Consider the following 21069-nt stretch of genomic DNA (forward strand, 5'->3'; position numbering starts at 1 on the left):
AAAGTGCAGGTTAGCAATCCTAGAATAGTTTCAGTTGATGATGGTGATAATAGATCTCTTTGCTTTTCCATTACTTTAATGAAAATGGCTCTACTGTTTCACACTAAGTTGATGGGAGTTGTTGCCTTGAAATAGATTTTCTTTCTCCCAATAAGAAATTATCCTTTTATTTCTAGTTTAATGACTTCCATTTTATTGGAAATAGATGTTAGATTTTATTAAATACCTTTCCCTTCTGTTCATAAACTTACTTTTATCAGGCACATCTGATTTTTCAAGTATTTTATTTATAATTTTTACATAAATTCTCATAAGATTGATTTGAATTTATGTGTGTACATATGTGCACGTACACTATCTTGGCATATTTTAATATTAGCGCTGCACTTGCTTTATAATATTAAACGAATAGCCTCACCTCCTTTTTATGCTGTAAATCAGTTTGTACAGCTCATTCATTTTTTTGGAAATTTGAAAGATGACACCCTTAAAACTGTACAGATCAGGAAGCATTTTATAGAATATCTTGATAATTTTTTAATGTTTTTCCAATTGGTGTAGTCAAGTTTTAACTTTTTCTTGGGGCCATTTCTTGGGGCCATAAACCATCTTCCCCAAATTTGATCATTTCATTAAGATTTTCGTATGTATTAACAGAAAGTTACATATAGGTAGTCCCATAATTTTTGTCATTACATTTTACATATGTTGAGTTTTAATCTCTTTTATTCCAATTTTGTTTTTTTCTTCCTTTTCAGTTATAGTTGCCTGACAACTATCTATGGGTCGTTTATTAATTTTATCTAAAAACCATTTACCACTTAACAACTGCACACTCAGAACTTTTATCCCAATTAAGGAATGTGTTCTTCACATATACCTGATAAATGGTCTATTCAAGCGTGTTTCTATTCAAACAGTTCTAGCTTCTTTGTTAGCAGAAGGATGGCTGCCAACTCTCCATTCTTTGTATTTACTTTCTTTCATGGTTTTTAATTCTTTGCTTTCTCTCTCTTTGCATTCTCAAAAATTTCTCAGGTTTATTCTCAATATCATTGGATCAATTTTCTTCTGTCTCAAAGTGTAATGTTTCTTTTCATTCTATTACTGAACTTTTAGCAACCTTGTAATCAATCCTTCCATACTTCACCTGTAACCTTTTTTTTTTTTCTCCCCCGGCCATGCCATGCAGCTTGCAGGATCTTAGTTCCCCGACCAAATGCAGAGTCCTAACCACTGGACCGCCAGGGATTTCCCCTCCTGTATTCTTTTTTAACTCTCTAAGTGCTAACCTGTACTCTAGAAGCCATATTTTTTGTATCCTACTAAGAATATTGAGCCATCTCTCAAAATTTAATTATGTATCCTGGAAGAAATGCTTTCCAAAAATTTCAAAGAATGGCATCACTTTTTCCTTGTTTTGACGTACTACTTCTCAGGCTTCACTGGTTGTCTTTAGTTATTCAGATCCAGATTTCATCCATGGACAGGATGTGCCTGTGTCTTGTTCGACCACTGTTTGAAATCTTTTTTCCTATATACAGTTGACTAGCAAGATGACATGCACAGCTAGTAACCCAGTCTGAGGACGGCAGCTACCATCTCACACAGCTCTGAGGAAGGGAGTTGGGGTCTTCTCCCGCCCACACCCAAGCTCAGTTTTCTGATTCTCTAAACCAATGAAGGAAAGAGCTTCAATGCAGAGCTTCTCCCAGGCCTCTCTCTGCCTCTGCCCCCCACCCCCAGGCATCACCTTTTCAGGCCAAGATGCCCACAGCCTTGAGGGGCTGTCAGGTGGTTGCCAAGTGACCAACTGGCAGGCTATGTCTCCAGGGGCCTCACTTGACAACATTCATTACTCCATTGGTCCTCTGCCTTGCAAGGCTATATTTTATACTGATTTTATCAGCACCCTGACAGGGGATCTGTCTCTTGGGGGAGGACTCACATTAATAAAGCTTATGAGACTGATATATAAAACCAGATACCAGATTACTAATCTACAAGGAGGAATAACTGGTGCAAGAACTGAAAAAAAAAATTTTTTTTTTTTGCGTTACGCGGGCCTCTCACTGTTGTGGCCTCTCCCGTTGCGGAGCACAGGCTCTGGATGCGCAGGCTCAGTGGCCATGGCTCACAGGCCTAGCCACTCTGCGACATGTGGAATCTTCTCGGACCAGGGCACGAACCCGTGTCCCCTGCATCGGCAGGCGGACTTTCAACCACTGTGCCACCAGGGAAGCCCAGTGTCTTTTATTTTTGATAGTACAGTTAGTTATATGGGAAACTAAACCATAATCCCAATTCCAATCTATTAATTTGCAATGAAAAAAATTACTGCCATAGAAATCAAAATATTCACAGCCCAGGTGATGTGCAAATGCTTTCCTTAGAGACAGACCTAGATAAGAAGCCAAATAAGCCAAAGATGGTTTTTGAGCACAGAATCAGAACTAGGGAAGGGAGAGGAAGCAATGGGGTTGGGGTGTCCATGTCCACCATCTGCCATTCCCCACATCCCTTCCTGTCTTAGGGAGATCTTTGCCGTTATTATCAACCTATCTTTTGCTTATGAACCCCTCTTCTCCTTGGCATCTGTGAACATTTCCCTCTTCTGACAGGTGGTTTCCTTCCTTATACAGTAATTATCCAATCATGATATAGTCAAAGCCTTCAGGTTTGGAAGCTTGTCTGATTCCTTCAGGTAAAATTTCCCTTTTATCCTTTAGCGAATTTACAAAGGAAAATCTCATTTCCTTCATGAATAAGTTCTTTTGAGACCTTTGTAATAATAGAAACTGATCTGAAGATTTTCTCCCTACTTCCTCTTTGCCTGCTGTTTTCTATGAGGTGTTTTTGGTTTTCTTTCATTCCAAATGGATTTATTTCCAGGGGGTGGGGCTGTTGGAGAGAAGCCCCTTGAAGAGTTGACAAACTTTCACGCAGCCAGCAGACAGACAGCTATTCAAGTTTCTGATTGGTACAAAGTGTCAGAGCTGGAATAGACCGTGCAAAGGGGCATAATGCCTTCCCAACTACTTTTAGGAAAAAAAAAAAAAACAGGCTGATGTTTCACTAGGAGAAGAATGGGAAGCCACAGGCTGAGATCTCCTTACCACTTCCACCAGCCTTGTAGTTTAGCAACAGTTCCTATCAGATTAAGGCACTTGGCTGTCTGCCAAATGTAGGTATGAGAGTTATAAAATTTCTTTTTTCTCTTGAATTTTTGGTTTAAGATGAAGGAGGTTGTATCAGAGTTTGCTAAGCCAATTTGATTCCCCAAATCAGAAATTATACACAGACTTTCTAAGTTCATATGTAAAGTGTCCAAACCTGAAATTTTATCAGCACTATAGACAAATGCAAAGTATTGTGTTGCCCTTGCTTCTCTCTGACTCACACCTGACTTTGGACAGTGAAGATGTGCGCATCCACCTCTGACAGCCTAGGCTCAACAGCTCCAACATGGCAGCCTCACCCACATGTCAACATGTCAACATCCACATGCACCTCCATCTTCCCCTCCAGGCCCCAAGGCAGCTTGTTAATGAACTGAGGGTGTTGCCTGTTTAATTTCAGAAATGGGTCAAGTTTAAAAGAGACTTTGATAATTTCAAGACTCAATGTATTCCCTGGGAAATGAAGATCAAGGACATTGAAAGTGAGTATTTTGGTGTCACTGTTTTTAGTTCGTTTGCTGAAGGGTTTTCCAAGGGTTTGGACTGTGTTCTTGACTAACTGATTAGGTTATGTTATAGGTTCTGTTGTACTAGGAAAGAGATGAAAGCAGAAACTAACACACCATTGTAAAGCAATTATACTCCAATAAAGATGTTTAAAAAAAAAGAAAAGAAAAGAAAAAAGATGAACTTTGGACTAGTCAGACCAAAATTTAAGATGTGCTTCTTCACATCGGTTAAGCCCTCTTTTTCATCTAGAAAAAGAAAAGGGATGTATATTCCACAGACTGACATGAAAATTGAATCCATCACACACATAAAGTCCTCCTTTATGTTAATGTCCTTCTGCAACACTTACATCCACCATCTTTCTCTCTTCAGGTCACTTTGGTTCTTCAGTGGCATCATATTTCATCTTTCTCCGATGGATGTATGGAGTTAACCTCGTCCTTTTTGGCTTAATATTTGGTCTAGTCATAATCCCAGAGGTAAGAAAAGAACTGCTTACAACTTCAGATAGTGTTGAGGCTTATCATGACAGCCATCTTCATTTATATAAATCAAATACTCTGTTTTACAAAGAATCCGTCATTCGTTTTAAATTCTGTGCTCACATCATTTGCCCAGATAGCTGAGTACAAAGAATGGAACCAAATATTTCCATTTCTGAATTAACAGGTGGACCCTACATTTTTCTGCCTTTCATTTTACTTTAAAATTAGTGGAGAATTAATATCTCAGTGAGGTTTTTTTCTCTTTCACCTTGAAAAAAAAAGAGATAGAATGCATTATATCATAATTTATCACCCCAAAGAAACCCTGCATTTGAATAGCACTCCTCACTGTTCTCCCAGATACAATCTTATTATGGGTGTAGGTAGATCCTTACCTATAGCTTAGTAATTGAGAGACAAGAAAGGAACAAGTGACCTGTACAAATTTACACAGTAAATTTGTGGTGAATGAGATTCCAGGTTTCCAGAGTGTTGGCCTGGGGCCTTTTCCAGGGGTGCCTGTGGTCCATTAGCGCTTAGCACAGTAATTGCCACAGTCCTGCCTGAACCGTTTGGTGCTTGTGCTGGGTACACAAGTGGATTTACCTTTACAGCTTACAGGGTAATGATATTTATGCATTTAGTATTTTTTCCTTTCAGGTTTATTAATTGGTTCTATGATAGGTTCCTACTTTATTACAAATGATTCCATGAGAATATTAGAGTCAACTCTATCTGTAGTCACATCTTTGGGAAACTTTCCTGAACATCTATTTTTCACAAAATTAAAAGACTTCCATGGAATGCGAATTAAATCAGATTAGTTAGAAGAAGTCGAGGGCTTATTATAATAGTACTTGGTGCAAAGGAGTGTTATAGTATTGATAAAACCATTGAATTCTTTTCTACATTACCCAAAGAGTGTACTTAGAATTATGTCATTAACTAACCTTTATACTCCTTTATGTACACACCTGGAAATCAAGGATTATGAGTCAGTCCACTTTGTCCTATATATATATATTCTTAAGCCATTGTCACTCTCCAATACAGACATAAAGATTTTATTTTATTTTATAAAATGATTCCATATGAACATTTTTTTAAATTTTATTTATTTTTGGCTGTGTTGGGTCTTTGTTGCTGGGCGCAGGCTTTCTCTAGTTGCAGCGAGCGGGGGTACTCTTCGTTGCAATGCGCGGGCTTCTCATTGCAGTGGCTTCTCTTGTTGTGGAGCATGGGCTATAGGCATGCAGGCTTCAGTAGTTGCAGCACGCAGGCCCTAGAGTGCACGGGCTCAGTAGTTGTGGTGCACGGGGTCTAAGGTGCGCGAGCTTCAGTAGTTGTGGCTTGCGGGCTGTAGAGCGCAGGCAGTAGTTGTGGCACGTGGGCTTAGTTGCTCCACGGCATGTAGGATCTTCCCGGATCAGGGATTGAACCTGTGTCCTCTGCACCGGCAGGCGGATTCTTAACCACTGCACCACCAGGGAAGTCCCCAGAGATAAGGATTTTAAACCTTCTGGCAAATGTGTACAAATGCTCTTGAAAACAAATCTGGTTCTCCCCAGTATTGTCAGCCCAGTAGTCACTGGGGAAATTTACTCTCACAGACTCTTTGCTTTCTTCCTGGGAGTTTTTGATTCCAAATGGATTTATTTCCATGAGAAGAGATTACATTTAAATGCTGTAGGCCTATGAGACATCACTAGAACTTTGCTATACTGTGGTCCAGAAAGGCAGTGTTTTGGGGAAGGTGAATAATTTTTAAAACACTGAGGGTTTTTTTTTCCTCAAAGAAAACATTACATTTTATATAATTTATATAAATTGATATAATTTACAAATATTTCCTATCAAGGGGACATTTGTTTGAAACAATGAAAATTTAGTGATTGCTGCATTCCAATGAAGCAGCCAAGACCTGAACTGTCCAGGAAAGAACACCTTGATTTGATTGGCAGGTGTTTGGGAAGCCGTCTTGGAGTAAGATGGGAGAAAGAAGAGAAAGAGAGAGACAGGGAAAGAGTAGAACAGATAAGACTTGATGATAGGTTGGATAACAGCAGTTGAGAATGTGGGGTATCCTAAGATGCCCTCTTAATTAGGATAGTGGGAGATTGGCTTTGTGAGAATCTGACACATCCAAATTCACTGCAGGCAGAGTAGAGGAGATGACCTGTTGTTCAAGGACACGGCTAACTTCAGGGCCCAAAGGTTTTAAGCCTAAACCTAATGATCAGATATTCCTATGGCTCATGGCTGTTTTAAGGCTAACCACAGTGACTCAGAGGGTCTAGGAATAAGAATATTAGAAGTGCTCAAATGTTAGACAACTTTAACAGAATTTTTCCTCATACGCGTCTTCTTTTGCCACAAATCCTTGATACATTTTAATGGAATCAAACTTCTCTGAATGCTTGAGTGAATCTTGTTCAGCTTTAATGACAACTGCCTGCAGATCCCAGAATGCCTTCATGGTCCCAGGAGAGCCCTCAGTTATGATACAGGAGCTCGCTCTCAAGGCCTTGCTACATGATGAGCTCATGTATTTCTTGTCTTAGCACGGGATGCATATGAAAGTCACTTGGGGAGTTTTTTTTTAAATATGAAGTCCAATCAATCGAATCTGAATCTCTGAGAATGTGGCTCTGGCATCCCTATTTTAAAAGCTCCTATGGTAGGCAGGCATCTGAGATCGTCCCCAGTGATCCTCTTCTCCTGGTAGCATGCCCTTGTTTAATCAATCCCCTCCACCTGAGTAAAGCCTAGACCTTGTGGCATGCTTTTAACAAATAGAATATAACCAAAGTGACAGGCTGTCACTTACATGATTAGGTTATAAATGACTGTGACTTCCATGTGGCATTTTCTCTTGGTTCCCTTCTTGGCTTGCATGCTTTAATGAAGCAACCTGCCAGACTGGAGAGGCCCACTGGAACGGAACTGAGTGTGGCCTTTGGACAAGAGCCAGCAAGGAACGGAGGCCCTCAGTCCAACAGCCCATGAAGAACTAAATCTTGCCAACAATTACGGGAGTGCATCTGGAATCAGATCCTCCCCCACCAGGCCTTCAGATGAGACCAAAGCCCTGGCAGACACCTTGACTGAAGCCTGTGAAAGACCCTGAAGCAAAGGACCCAGCTAAGCCCAACCCAGGTTCCTGACCTGCAGAAACGAGGAGATAGTTTTATGGTAATTTGATATACAAAAATAGATGACAAATACAGCTCCCCAAGTGACCCTAATATGCAGCCAGGGTGTACATTGCTGGTGTACATTTATTAATTTAATTAAATAATTCTTTAAAATATCTTGTAAGTTCTGCTCTAGGGTTCACATAGGCAGCACTCAGTCAGTAAGCCTCATATTGGTACTTCCTCTAAAAATAACTATTAAAACTTTCAGATATATGGAAAGGTAAAAAGAATGAGCCCATTTGCCTGCCACTAAGTTTAAAAATAAAAAATTACACACACTCTAGAGTCCTCCTTCTACTTCTCCCCAGTTATGTTACCCACATAACTCTCACAAGTAATCACTCTCCTGAACTTTCCCTTTCAACTTACGTTTTAAAATGTATTGGCTTAAAGTTAAATAACATAGTTTCTTGTTTTTTAAAATCACTCATGTATCTGAAGTTATATTCCCTTTTGCATGATAGTGTAATTTTTTCCTCTCTCATTTACATTTGTTGATTCTCTGACATGTTGCATGCCGCAGCTAGGGATCCCGCGTGCTGCAACTAAAGATCCCACATGTGGTAACGAAGATCCTGCATGCCACAGCTAATACCCAGAGCAGCCAAATAAATAAATATTTTAAAATATATATATATGACTGAATAAACAGGAGGGCACATTCGTGGAAGGGAAAACTTAATGTCGTAAAAAAGATCAATCCTTCCTAAATCAATATGTAAATTTAATACAATCCTTATTTTTTAAATAATTAAGGCTGTGAATCAAGTCATATATATAAAGGGGTATTAATAACAGAATTATGTACACATGAAGAACTAGAAATACTCTAATTAGTCCAACAGTAGGGGATTTGTAAGTAAGGCTATGGTACATACATGTGATTAGATATTTTAAAGTCATTTTATTTTGAAAAATACCATATGCCATAGGGAATTGGTCATAAAATAATATTAAGCTAGATAATCAAGCTAAAACATATATAAAACTCAGAAACTCTGAAAGGAAATACATGAATATTTAACAGTCATTATCTTTAGGATGTGAAGGTGACAGGTAATTTTTTAAACACTCTTCTATACTTTTTCACATTTTCTACAATGAGTATGTAATACTTTTAATTACTTTTTTTTTTTTTTTTGCGGTACGCGGGCCTCTCACGGTTGTGGCCTCTCCCGTTGCGGAGCACAGGCTCCGGACACGCAGGCTCAGCGGCCATGGCTCACGGGCCCAGCCGCTCTGCGGCACATGGGATCTTCCCGGACCGGGGCACGAACCCGTGTCCCCTGCATCGGCAGGCGGACTCTCAACCACTGCGCCACCAGGGAAGCCCGAGTATGTTAATACTTTTAAAATCAGGAAAGTGATTAATGTTATTTAAAGGAAAAAGAATGGATATTCCTGCTCTGAGAAGAGATTTAACCCACTATGTGCACATCTCCGTGTGTTTGTATCTTCTCCACGTGTAATTGTGTCATTCTGTCCCAACACAAGGTGCTGATGGGCATGCCCTATGGAAGTATACCCAGAAAGACTGTGCCTCGGGCTGAGGAAGAAAAAGCCATGGATTTTTCCGTCCTTTGGGATTTTGAGGTACCAACATGCCAATGCACTTCCATTTTGTGATTGTGGATAAGTGTGAAGTGTTTAATTATTGGAAAGCCAGTGCTTTAACCAAATGGGATCCTAGCACTGTGCAAAATGAGCTAGCCAACCATGTCCTCCTAGGCCCCCTTCGTGGGTCCTTTTATCACACACTCTGATAAACATGACTTCCCCATGAGGCCACTGCTTCCCGTATTCTGCCAGATCTATGTAAGGTGATATTACATGATGGTTTTATCTTGGCATAACCACAGTAAGACCCCCGGGCTATTGCCAGTCCAGCCTTTTCCCAACCTTCACGTGACATCTTCAACTGAATACCCTACCTGCTTCTCAAGTCCAACAACTATCCAACCAAATCTACATCACTTTTTCCCATTTCCTTTATTGGAACCATTGTTCATCCAGTCATTCAAGTCTGAAACCTGAAAGTCATCCCACATTTCCTCTCCTCACCCCCACCCCTCACATCAAATCAATCACTAAATCTGAGCCTATCTACTAAACGTTTCTTAAACCAGTCTCCTTTTCTCCATCCCTCGCACCTCTCCTCAAACCTCACTGTACCAGGACCACTGTCAGAATCTACTACCTCTCCTCCCTGCCTTGGCTTGTCTCCTCAAATCTCCATTCCCTCTGCTGCCCGGTGACCTTTCTAAAATGTAAACCTGACCCTGTCACTCCCCACCTCCGATATTCATTTATTCCCACTCCCAGATGGAATAAAGCCCAGTGTTCCGAATTGGGTTTACAAAAGAATTGTTCATGACCTGGCCGCCCTCTACCTCTCCAGTCCCAGTCCCATGTCTGTCTAAGATCTCACACTTCATGCCTCAATATTATCAACTTTCGGGGAAGTCCAGTGCCTCCCTGCCTTTGCTCACGATCCTATGACTGGAACATCCCTCCCTCTTTTTGGAATCCTCATACCCCCGTGCCTCTGGGGGCCTTGGTCTGCAGCTCCAAGGAGTTCCAGAGACAGGAGGACTGGCTGTGGTGGTTCAAGCAACACATCTTGCTGCTGCCATCCTTCACTCTCATAGTCAGATTCAAGACCCCTCAGAAATGTGTTAAAGTGAGTTGGAGTATTTTTCTAAGTCATTTGGAACAGGGGTGTTCCAAATAACTACTATACCACTAAGAATTACATACTACTACCACTATATGCTACTACTAAGAATTTCCTTTATTCTTTATTTCACCCAAGGGCCGCTGTTGAAATGTCCTATCCACTCAAAACCAACAATTTATTCAGCAACAATCCCATGTTGTATTTGTTGCTGTTGCCAAGGATAAATTTTTATTTTTCAAGTAAAAATTAAAATTTTGGAAAACTTATATCCATCACCATGACAGTGGCAGTTTCTCAGTAGTTAAATACTTTTCTGATGAGATCAATGGAGATATTAACAGTGTGATTTTTTTAATATTGTATAAGAAATGTGTCAACATTTGGCATATGTTCACAACTCAATGAACCATTACTTTCCAGATGACCAATACATGATGTTACAGAATCATGTGTGAGTAAAAGATCTCACATCTTGATAGTAAAAGATAGAGCGATAGATTTTTAAAAACTATATTTTGAGATAATTTTAGACTTACAGAACAGTTACATAAATAGTACAGAGAGTTCCCATATACCCTTCACCCATTCACCTTATGATAACATCTCATATATCCATAGAACAATTATCAAAACTAAGAAATTAATCGTGATACAATATTATTAACTAAAATATAGTATTTATTTGTATTTCATCAGTTTTTCCACTAATGTTCTTTTTCTATCCCAGGACCCAACTCACAATCTCACATTGATTTAATTGTCACATCTCCTTACTCTCCTCCGATCTGTGACTGTTCTTTGTCTTTCAGTGACCTTGACACTTTTGAATAGTGCTGGTCAGTTGTTTGCCCCTGAATTTGGGTCTGTCTGATGTTCTCTCATGATTGTATTAAGCTTATGCATTGTTGGGGAGGTAGCGTGCCTTTCTCAGAGTGTCAAATCAGGGTTACATTATGTTGACCACTTGGTTAAAGTGATATCTGCCAGAATTTGGGCTTCCCTGGTGGTGCAGTGGTTGAGGGTCCGCCTGCCGATGCAGGGGACACGGGTTCGTTCCCTGGTCTGGGAAGATCCCACATGCCGTGGAGCGGTTGGGCCCGTGAGCCATGGCCTCTGAGCCTGCGCGGCCAGAGCCTGTGCTCCGCAACGGGAGAGGCCACAACAGTGAGAGGCCCGCGTACCACAAAAAAAAAAAAATAGTGATATCTGCCAGAATTCTCTGCTGTAAAGTTAGTATTTTTCCCTTTTTAATTACTTAGTATTTGGGGGAGAGCAATGGATCTTAAGGTATGAAAAAGTTCATTATGTGATTCATATTCCACATTGCAACTAACCTTTAAGAAATAACTATTTAGTTATTGGGTTGAGGTATGATATCGAAGAAGAAATAGCCCCAAGTATATGAAAAAATACTATTAAAATTTGGCTCCCCTGTCCAACTACATATCTGTGTGAGGCCAGAATAATCCCATTTTTTATTCAGCAAAGACATAAAAGAAGTGCTAAAATTATAAGTTAATTTTACACCTAAATAATTATACCTAAAATGTGTGCTAATTACACGTAAAGCCAATTATACCAAAAACCAAAACCAAAATGAAACTTGAAGCTCAGGTTAGATTGTGAGCCTTATCACATAGTTTTCTTTAGAAGTTTTGAAATACTGAGAAAGTTCACGGACTCCCTTCTAGTTCCAGAGTGTTAAATTAAGACCCTGAGCACTGGGTGGGGGTTGGAGGGGGAATTTGGAGCTGTGTGTGCATGTGCACATAGACACACACGCACACACACACCTCTTATCCCTAATTTGTCCTGAATGTTAACAACACTCTCCTCCCCGTGCTGTGTCTCCATGCACTCTATAATGGAGAAATAGACAGGAGAAAGAAAATGGGAGACGTGGAGACGGGCATAGACTCTGGAGCAACTGGGGGAGTGAAGGGAAGAACAGGAACATCGAGAACCCTTCCTTCCTCCCCTCCGGCTCCCGTCACACCCGAGAAAGAAACCCCAGGTCGATGGAAGCGTCCGATGACTGTCACGTTGAGCTTACAAACCCAGAGCATTTGGCTTTGCTGCCCCACAGGGCTACATCAAGTATTCCGCTCTCTTCTACGGCTACTACAACAACCAGAGGACCATCGGGTGGCTGAGGTACAGGTTACCCATGGCTTACTTCATGGTGGGGGTCAGCGTGTTCGGCTACAGCCTAATGATCGTCATTAGATCGTAAGTATGACTGTCTCATTTACAGGCTTTTAATTTTCTTCCCACAAACAGCCCACCACTGTGGCCACACTGTGCCTACTTACCTTCTTGTTGGGGATTTAGAGAGAAAACAAGGAAACAAAGCAAATGCAGATTGTCATATGGGGTATAAAAGACATAGACAGGGTAATGTGGGAAGTTCTGGGAAATGGGATAGACAAGTCCTTTAGAGGAGGCTGGGCACAGCACTTTAGACAAAGCAAGAGTATGTGCAAAGGCCCTGAGGCAGCAAATATACTACTGAGTCCCCAAAACTGTCAAAAACAACAGTGTGGCTTGAAAGGGAACATGGTACCCTAATTAAGGAGAGGCTGGAGAGGTTTCCAAGGCCTGTTTCTGTTTTCCCCAGAGCCCAGCATCCTCAGAAAAACCCTCTGCTTCTCTGTCTAGCTGGCATGTGAGAACTGAGCTGGTGCCTACAAAGATACAATGAGGCTAAACCAGTGTATATGGCAGTGAGTAACCTTGGTGTCCTCTCCAGCCCCAACTCTACTTGTCTCTGTGGTCAGAAATGGCTTTTTAATATGTCTGTGCCTCTTAATTCATGTTCTCTGAAGAAAAACTTTGGCCCACAAACTGCCTTCTTCTAAGTCAGAGGACCCCAGTTAGCACAGGCTGTGCAGGGTGGGGACACAGTCTGTGCACAGACCTGACCACCAGGCCCACTCACCCTTCAGCAGAGCCACAAGAGAAGAACAGGGCCGCTGTGTGTGCACAGGAAACAGAGCGCCCTTGAAGCCCGGCTAGAACCCCCGGAAAGCGGAAAGCGATGTGCGGGCCCAGCTGGGTTTTCTATCTCATCGTCTCAGGGGAAAATGCTGCTGTTTACAAGAGCCTGCCTGGCACAAGACAGTGACCACTAGGTGACATGTGGCTGCCCAGCTCTATCAAACAAAAGGAAAAAAAAAAGGACACAGGCGAGACAGGCTTGGTTTTATTCTTAGCCTTCACATTGCTATGTTTTTCCGTGCCAAATTTAAGGATATGGAATGTTTCTCTGTTGAACCAAAAAATTAGCTAAGGCAACCAGGCCCCTGGAACTGCAAATCCCAAAAGCCCGACACATCAGATAGAGTCAAAGAGGGGCAACCCCACCCCCATTGTATCTGATGGAACCCCAGCCTGGGATTCCATGGTTCCCACGGGACTGATCTCCAGGAAGCGCAAAGAGAGTGATACCAACCAGGGTTCTTGGCTTCCTTAATCAGTAGAAGTTGACTAGAGGCCAGATGAGAAATTCAGGCAAGGCTTTCCTGGGGCCGCTGCTGCAGCAGTGGGGGAGCAAGTACAAACAGCAGGTTCCCTTGCTTGCTCACTGAGGGGGGGAAAGCTTGTTTCTTATATGGGGTGAAGGTAGGGGCGTGTCCAGGGGTCAGGCCAGAAGTGTGGCTTAGGTGTTTTGCCCATCCCTTAGGTGGTGTGTGCAGGCATGCTCAATACCCTGCTTTTGCTCCCAATGCCCTGTTTTTGCTCCTGGCTCTTCAGAAATGGCAGCTGGGTTTTGTTTTTTGTTTTTTTTGTCTTTTTGTATCTTTTGGGTCCAGCATTTGCCCCAACTGAGCATGCACACAGTTATTTTTAGTCCCATATAGTTTCTTTGTACTTTGTAGCTCAAGGAGAGGTGTGTCCAGCACTGCAGCAAAGGGTCCCAGGTCCCAGACCCGTCTCAAGAGGATGAGGACAGGTAGGATGACATAGGGGGCTATCAAGGCAGGTCCAAGGTACTTTCCTCCGAGCTTGCTTAAGAAAAAGATGTGCGTATTATCTGGTTGTAGTACTAACTGCCTCAGGGCTTATTGAATTTTGCATCAGAAAAATATGATTTTTATCCAAGAAAACAGATGAATTAGAAGGGGATATTCTCTGTGAGAATGAAGAGTTCTAAAACATTTGCAGGTGAGTCAAGCCGCAAGACATCAGACATCAAGGTAGAAAACATGGTTAGTGTTTTCTGTACCCTGCAGACTCCTTGTTATGCAGTTGACACCATGTGTGCTCGCAGGGGACTCTGAATTTGGGGGGAAGGTGCTCTGGCTATCGGTAGCCTGATTCAAATCCATCTTGGCTCTTTGCCTTCACTGGGTATCTGCCACCTGTGCCCAAGACTAGCTTAGGCCAGGTTTCCCTTGGGCTGACACAGTAGACACAGGGGCAGACATAACAACAGCAGTGTGCACCCTACAGGATGGCCGGCAACACCCAGGGCAGCACGAATGACGGGGAGAGCGATAACTTCACATTCAGCTTCAAGATGTTCACCAGCTGGGACTACCTGATCGGGAATTCAGAGACGGCCGACAACAAATACGCCTCCATCACCATCAGCTTCAAGGTAGTCGCTTCAGGGCCATTCCCACTTCCCAGGGGAACTTTGGGTCCCTCCTGTCATTGGGAGACTTCTCCCAGCTGGGGCATGGGAAATAAGATCCCTGATTAATTTGTGGTAAGAGCTTTACCAGAAGTGGGAGAATAGCTCTCAAGCCTTCAAGAAAGAATGTTCATGGCTGGTACCCACCATCTGTTTCTTAACATGGCAGATAATCATGGAGCTGGTCCTTGGTTCTGCCTCTTTCCTCATGGAACTGCTTTCTGCTGGAGGAAGTGAAAGGACACACTTGGGGCAGCCGTTCTCAACATTTACACATGTTTGCATGATCTAAGGAGCAGTAAAAATCTTCTGGGCCCCACCCCTAGAGATTCTGGTGTAATTGGTCTGAGGTGGGGTCCTGGCATTGGTTTTTTTGTTTTGTTTTGTTTTGTTTTTTTTGCGGTACGCGGGCCTCTCACTGTTGTGGCCTCTCCCATTGCGGAGCACAGGCTCAGCGGCCATGGCTCATGGGCCCAGCCGCTCCGCGGCATGTGGGATCTTCCCAGACCGGGGCATGAACCCGTGTCCCCTGCATCGGCAGATGGACTCTCAATCACTGCACCACCAGGGAAACCCCTGGCATTGGTTTTTTTTAAAATCCCCCAAAAACACCCACAAAGAGTTGAGAACCCGGTTTGGGAGTGTGGGAATAAAGGAATCAATTAAGTGTACAACTCCACACTTAATTATCTATTAATTTGTTCACAAGAGAGATATGAGGTGGCCTACAGAATATAGAACGAAAACAAGCCTGAGGGTGAGCAGACGAATGAAGGCAGAAGCACTGCACATCTCACTTTTCCCTCCATGACTGTAAAAACCATTCAGAGTTCTTTTTTATCTATTTATTTATAACATCTTTATTGGATTATAATTGCTTTACAATGGTGTGTTAGTTTCTGCTTTATAACAAAGTGAATCAGCTATACATATACATTTATCCCCATATCTCCTCCCTCTTGCCTCTCCCTCCCACCCTCCCTATCCCACCCCTCTAGGTGGTCACAAAGCACCGTACTGATCTCCCCGTGCTATGTGGCTGCTTCCCACTAGCTATTTTACGTTTGGTAGTGTATATATGTCCATGCCACTCTCTCACTTCGTCTCAGCTTACTCTTCCCACTCTCCGTGTCCTCAAGTCCATTCTCTACGTCTGCGTCTTTATTCCTGTCCTGCCCCTAGGTTCATTAGAACCTTTTTTTTTTTTTTTAGATTCCATGTATATGTGTTAGCATACAGTATTTGTTTTCCTCTTTGTGACTTACTTCACTCTGTATGACAGACTCTATAGGTCCATCCACCTCACTACAAATAGAGTTCTTTTTTTTAATTGAAGTATATTTGATTTACAATGTTGCGTTAATTTCTGTTGTATAGCAAAGTGATTCTGTTATACATATATATTCATTTTCATATTCTTTTCCTAGGTTACTACAAGTTATTGAATATAGTTCCCTGTGCTATACAGTAGGACCTTGTTGTTTGTCTATTTTGTATATAGTAGTTTGTATCTGCTAATCCCAAACTCCTAATTTATCCCCCCGTTTCTCCTTTAGTAACCATAAGTTTGTTTTCTATGTCTATGAGTCTGTTTCTGTTTTGTAAATAAGTTCATTTGTATCATATTTTAGATACAAAAATACCATATGGTATTTGTCTTTCTGTTTCTGCCTTACCTCACTTAGCGTGATGATCTCTAGGTCCATCCATTATTTCATTCTTTTATATGGCTGGGTAATATTCCATTGTGTATGTGTGTGCGTGTGTGTATGCCACATCTTCTTTATCCATTCATCTGTCAATGGACTCTTAGGTTGCTTCCATGTCTTGGTGCTTATAAATAGTGCTGCAATGAACATTGGGGGTGCATATATCTTTTCAAATTAGAATTTTTGTCTTTTCCAGATATATGCCCAGGAGTGGGATTGCTGGATCATGTGGTAACTCTATGTTTAGTTTTACTATTCTCCACAGTGGCTGCAGTTCCCACCAACAACATAGGAGGGTTCCCTTTTCTCCACACCCTCTCCAGCATTTATTATTTGTAGACCTTTTAATGATGGCCATTCTGACAGGTGTGAGGTGATACCTCATTGTAGTTTTGATTTGCATTTCTCTGATAATTAGCATGTTGAGCATCTTTTCATGTGCCTGGTGGCCATCTGTATGTTCTCTTAAAAACCATTCAAAGTTCTTGATAGTCCTCAAAAAAAAGATAAATAAAGTTATTGATAGTCCAATGCTTCTCCTGTCTGATCAGTCAGACTTTTTTACCCCAGGACCTTGCAGAGGTCAGATCTATACCACAACGGTGCTTGGTTGTCTTGCCTTCTTCTCTCTCTTCTCTCCTGGCCCTTCTGGGAGGAGAAGGGGGCTGCTGCCCACTGATACCAATCGTTGCCTACAGAAGACAGGTACACCCACCAGGGACAGGGCTTGGGCTCAGCAACTCACTACATGGGTTTCATGAGCCCCAGAGTCAGCTTGGCAGTGGGTAGAGCAGGGAGTGGGCTCAGTTTTCCTTCTCCTTCTCCTTCTCAGCAATGCAAAGCCTGTGGTGGAGCATCCAAGGGCAGGGTAGGGGTCAACAAGGGCTTTGACCCTTCCTTCGGGACCACTAGAGAGAGACAAAGAAGGTCAATGCCTGTGAAGCACTTTGAACATATGGGAAGGAGAAGGCTTCCCCTCTGAGTCTGTTAAAAACCACTTATATAACAGGACACATGTCATGAGAACTGTGTGCGTTAATGTATACTAACTACCTGATGAGTTAGTTGAAACTGAACCCGAACACAATAACTGTTAATTGATTGAAAAATCTCCTTCCTTCTCCCAAGGCAATAGAAATAAAAACAAAAATAAACAAATGGCACCTGATCAAACTTACAAGCTTTTGCACAGCAATGAAAACCATAAACAAAACAAAAAGACAACCTACAGAATGGGAGAAAATATTTGCAAACGATGCAACCGACAAGGGCTGAATTTCCAAAATATACAAACAGTGCATACAACTCAACAGCAAAAAAACAAACAACCCAGTCCAAAAATGGGCAGAAGACCTAAATAGACATTTCTCCAAAGAAGACATACAGATGGCCAATAGGCACATGAAAAGATGCTCAACATCACTAATTATTAGAGAAATGCAAATCAAAACTACAATGAAGTACCACCTCACATGAGGTGGAGAAAAGGGAGAAAAGGGAACCTTCCTACACTGTTACTGGGAATGTAAGTTGGTGCAGCCACTATGAAAACAGTATGGACGTTCCTCAGAAAACTAAAAATAGAATTACCATATGAGCCAGTAATCCCACTCCTGTGCATGTATCCAGACAAAACTATAATTCAAAAAAGATACATGCACCCCTATGTTCATAGCAGCACTATTCACAGTAGCCAAGACATGGAAACAACCTAAATGTCCATTGATAGATGAATGGATAAAGAAGATGTGGTACAACGGAATACTACTCAGCCATATAAAAGAACAAAATAATGCCATTAGCAGCAACATGAATGCAACTAGAGATTATCATATTAAATGAGGTAAGTCAGAAAGAGAAAGACAAACACCATATGATATCACTTACATGTGGAATCTAAAAAATGACACAAATGAACCTATCTAGGAAACAGAAAGAGACTCATGGACATAGAGAACACACTTGTGGTTGCCAAGGGGGAGGGAGGTGGGGGAGGAATGGAGTGGGAGGTTGGGGTTAGCAGATGGACGCTTTTGTATATAGAATGGATAAACAACAAGGTCCTAACATATAGCACAGAGAACTATATTCAATATCCTATGATAAACCATAATGGAAAAGAATATTTTTTAAAAAGAATGTATATATATATATGTACAACTGAATCACTTTGCTGTACAGTAGTAATTAACACAACATTGTAAATCAACTACACTTCAATTAAAAAAAATCTCCCAGGTACTTTGGTGTCCGGGAGACCTCATTTTCCATCCTGGCTCTGCCATATACTAATTGTGTCTTTCTATGAAAAACTTACTAATGCAGGATACAAGGTTAATAATAAAAATTCTATTGTGTTTTTATACACTAGCAGCAAATAATTAGAAAATAATTTAATTCCATTTTCAATAAAATGACATAAAGTACAAAAAATTCCAAGGAATATAGATTTAACCAAAAAAAAAAAAAGTGTGAGACTGCCTACACCAAAAAGTACAAAACATTGCTGAAAGGAATTAAGAAACTCTAAATAAATGGAAAAATATACCATGCCAATGGATTAGAACAGAGGTCAGCAAACTATGGCCCAGGGTCCAAATCCAGCCTGCTGCCTATTTTTGTAAATAAGATTTTATTGAGACAAAGTCACACTCATTTATTTATATATTATCTATAGATGCTTTCATGCTACAGAGGCATAGTTGAGTAGCTATGAGAGAGACCACGTGGCTTACAAAACCAAAAATATTTGCTATCTGGTTTTTTAATAGAAAAAAACTTGGCCAGAACTTTTTTATTAAAAAAGCCAGCCCCCTGGGCTTCCCTGGTGGTGCAAGTGGTTGAGAACCCGCCTGCCAATGCAGGGGACACAAGTTCGTGCCCCAGTCCGGGAAGATCCCACATGCTGCAGAGCGGCTGGGCCCGTGAGCCATGGCCTCTGAGCCTGCGCGTCCAGAGCCTGTGCTGCGCAACGGGAGAGGCCACAACAGTGAGAGGCCTGTGTACCGGAAAAAAAAAAAAAAAAACAAACCCAGCCCCTGGCTTAGAAGACTTGACATTGGCCGAGTCGGGTGGCATATGGGATCTTAGTTCCCTGACCAGGGATCGAACCTGCACTGCCTGCAGTGAAAGTGCGGGGAAGTCCCAGAAGACTCAGTATTTTTCAGATTCAATTCTAAACTCCTTGATCTATAGATTTAAAACAGTCCCCATTGGATACTGAAATCTCTCTGGGCATTAGTAGCGGTAACTGGTTTGTTGTTGGGATTAAGGATAATGGATGGTGAGTGTTTAGCCCCACATCTAACACACAGTAAGTATCCAGTAAATCTAAGCTTTGTCAGTACATGTACCAAAGTAGAAGTAACAAGAAAAAATATAATATTTTAAGATTCCTTTTTTCTTCCAGTTTTATTGAGATATAATTGACATACAGCACTGTATTAGTTTAAGGTGTACAGCACAATGCTTTGACTTACATACATCATGAAATTATTACCACAATAAGTTTAGTGAACATCCATCATCTCGTATAGATACAAAATTAAAGAAATAGAAAAAAAATTCTTCCTTGTGATGAGAACTCGGGATTTACTCTAACAACTTTCATATATAACATACAGCAGTGTTAATTATATTTAACATGTACCTTACATCCCTAGTACTTATTTATCTTGTAACTAGAAGTTTGTATCTTTTGACTGCCTTCCTCCAGTTCTCCCTCCATCCACCCCATCCCACACCTCTGGTAACCACAAATCTGATCTCTTTTTCTATAAGTTTGTTTGTTTGTTTGTTTGTTGAGTATAATTGACTTACAACACTATGTTAGTTCCTGTTATACAGCAGAGTGATATTTCTCTACAATTCAAAATGACCACCATGGTAAGTCTAGTTATAATATGTCACCCTACAAAGATATTACATAGTCATTAATTATATTTCCCACTTTGTACATTTCATACTCGTGACATTTATTTTTCACCTGGAAGTTTGTACCTCTTAATCTCCCTCACCTATTCAAAATATATTTTCTTAAAGAAAAGAATTATCCATATACCACCCCCTCTGAATTCTTTCATTTCTGGAAATATAGAAAGTAGTAATCTCAAGGAACCCAACAACAGTGGTTTCTTGTTATTATTCACACCTCATTTTCACACATCAAGGAATCAATAGTGGATGAACAAGAGAGTAACAAAGAAGAAAATGTCCATCTGACAAGATTTCTCCGTGTCCTGGCCAACTTTCTCATCATCTGCTGTTTGTGTGGAAGTGGGTACCTCATTTACTTTGTGGTGAAACGATCCCAAGAATTCTCCAAAATGCAGAATGTCAGCTGGTATGAAAGAAATGAGGTGAGGAGGGCATCTCTGCTGAAGTGAATATTTCAGGAAAATACTGAAATTACCCTGGTTCCTATGCCATTCAGCTGAATTATTGAATTCTGGACTATAGGACTAATTTTAAAAAGTGAAATTATATCGCTTATAAATCAATTGTCTAGTAATGCATGGGTGTGATTCTGGGCTTCTTTTTCTGTTCCATTGGTCTATTTGTATATGCTTGCACTAATAACACACTGATAAACTATGGCTTTATAGTATGTCTTGATATCTGACAGAGTGAGTTCTCTCATCAAGATCCACAATAACACACATTAAGGTTTTATTGCG

General features: G+C 41.1%; 1 protein-coding gene across 1 annotated transcript in view; it reads left to right on the forward strand.

Annotated features, from left to right (window-relative positions):
- TMC2 (transmembrane channel like 2) overlaps window positions 1–21069 on the forward strand; it is an 82048-nt gene that overhangs the window by 35603 nt on the left and 25376 nt on the right. Inside the window, 6 exon segments of the mRNA XM_032605827.1 lie at window positions 3580–3661; window positions 4062–4168; window positions 8866–8964; window positions 12135–12277; window positions 14501–14648; window positions 20563–20751. Coding sequence (XP_032461718.1) covers window positions 3580–3661; window positions 4062–4168; window positions 8866–8964; window positions 12135–12277; window positions 14501–14648; window positions 20563–20751 — 768 coding nt within the window.

This window comes from Phocoena sinus, chromosome 15, assembly GCF_008692025.1.
Source record: "Phocoena sinus isolate mPhoSin1 chromosome 15, mPhoSin1.pri, whole genome shotgun sequence".
NCBI lineage: Eukaryota > Metazoa > Chordata > Mammalia > Artiodactyla > Phocoenidae > Phocoena > Phocoena sinus.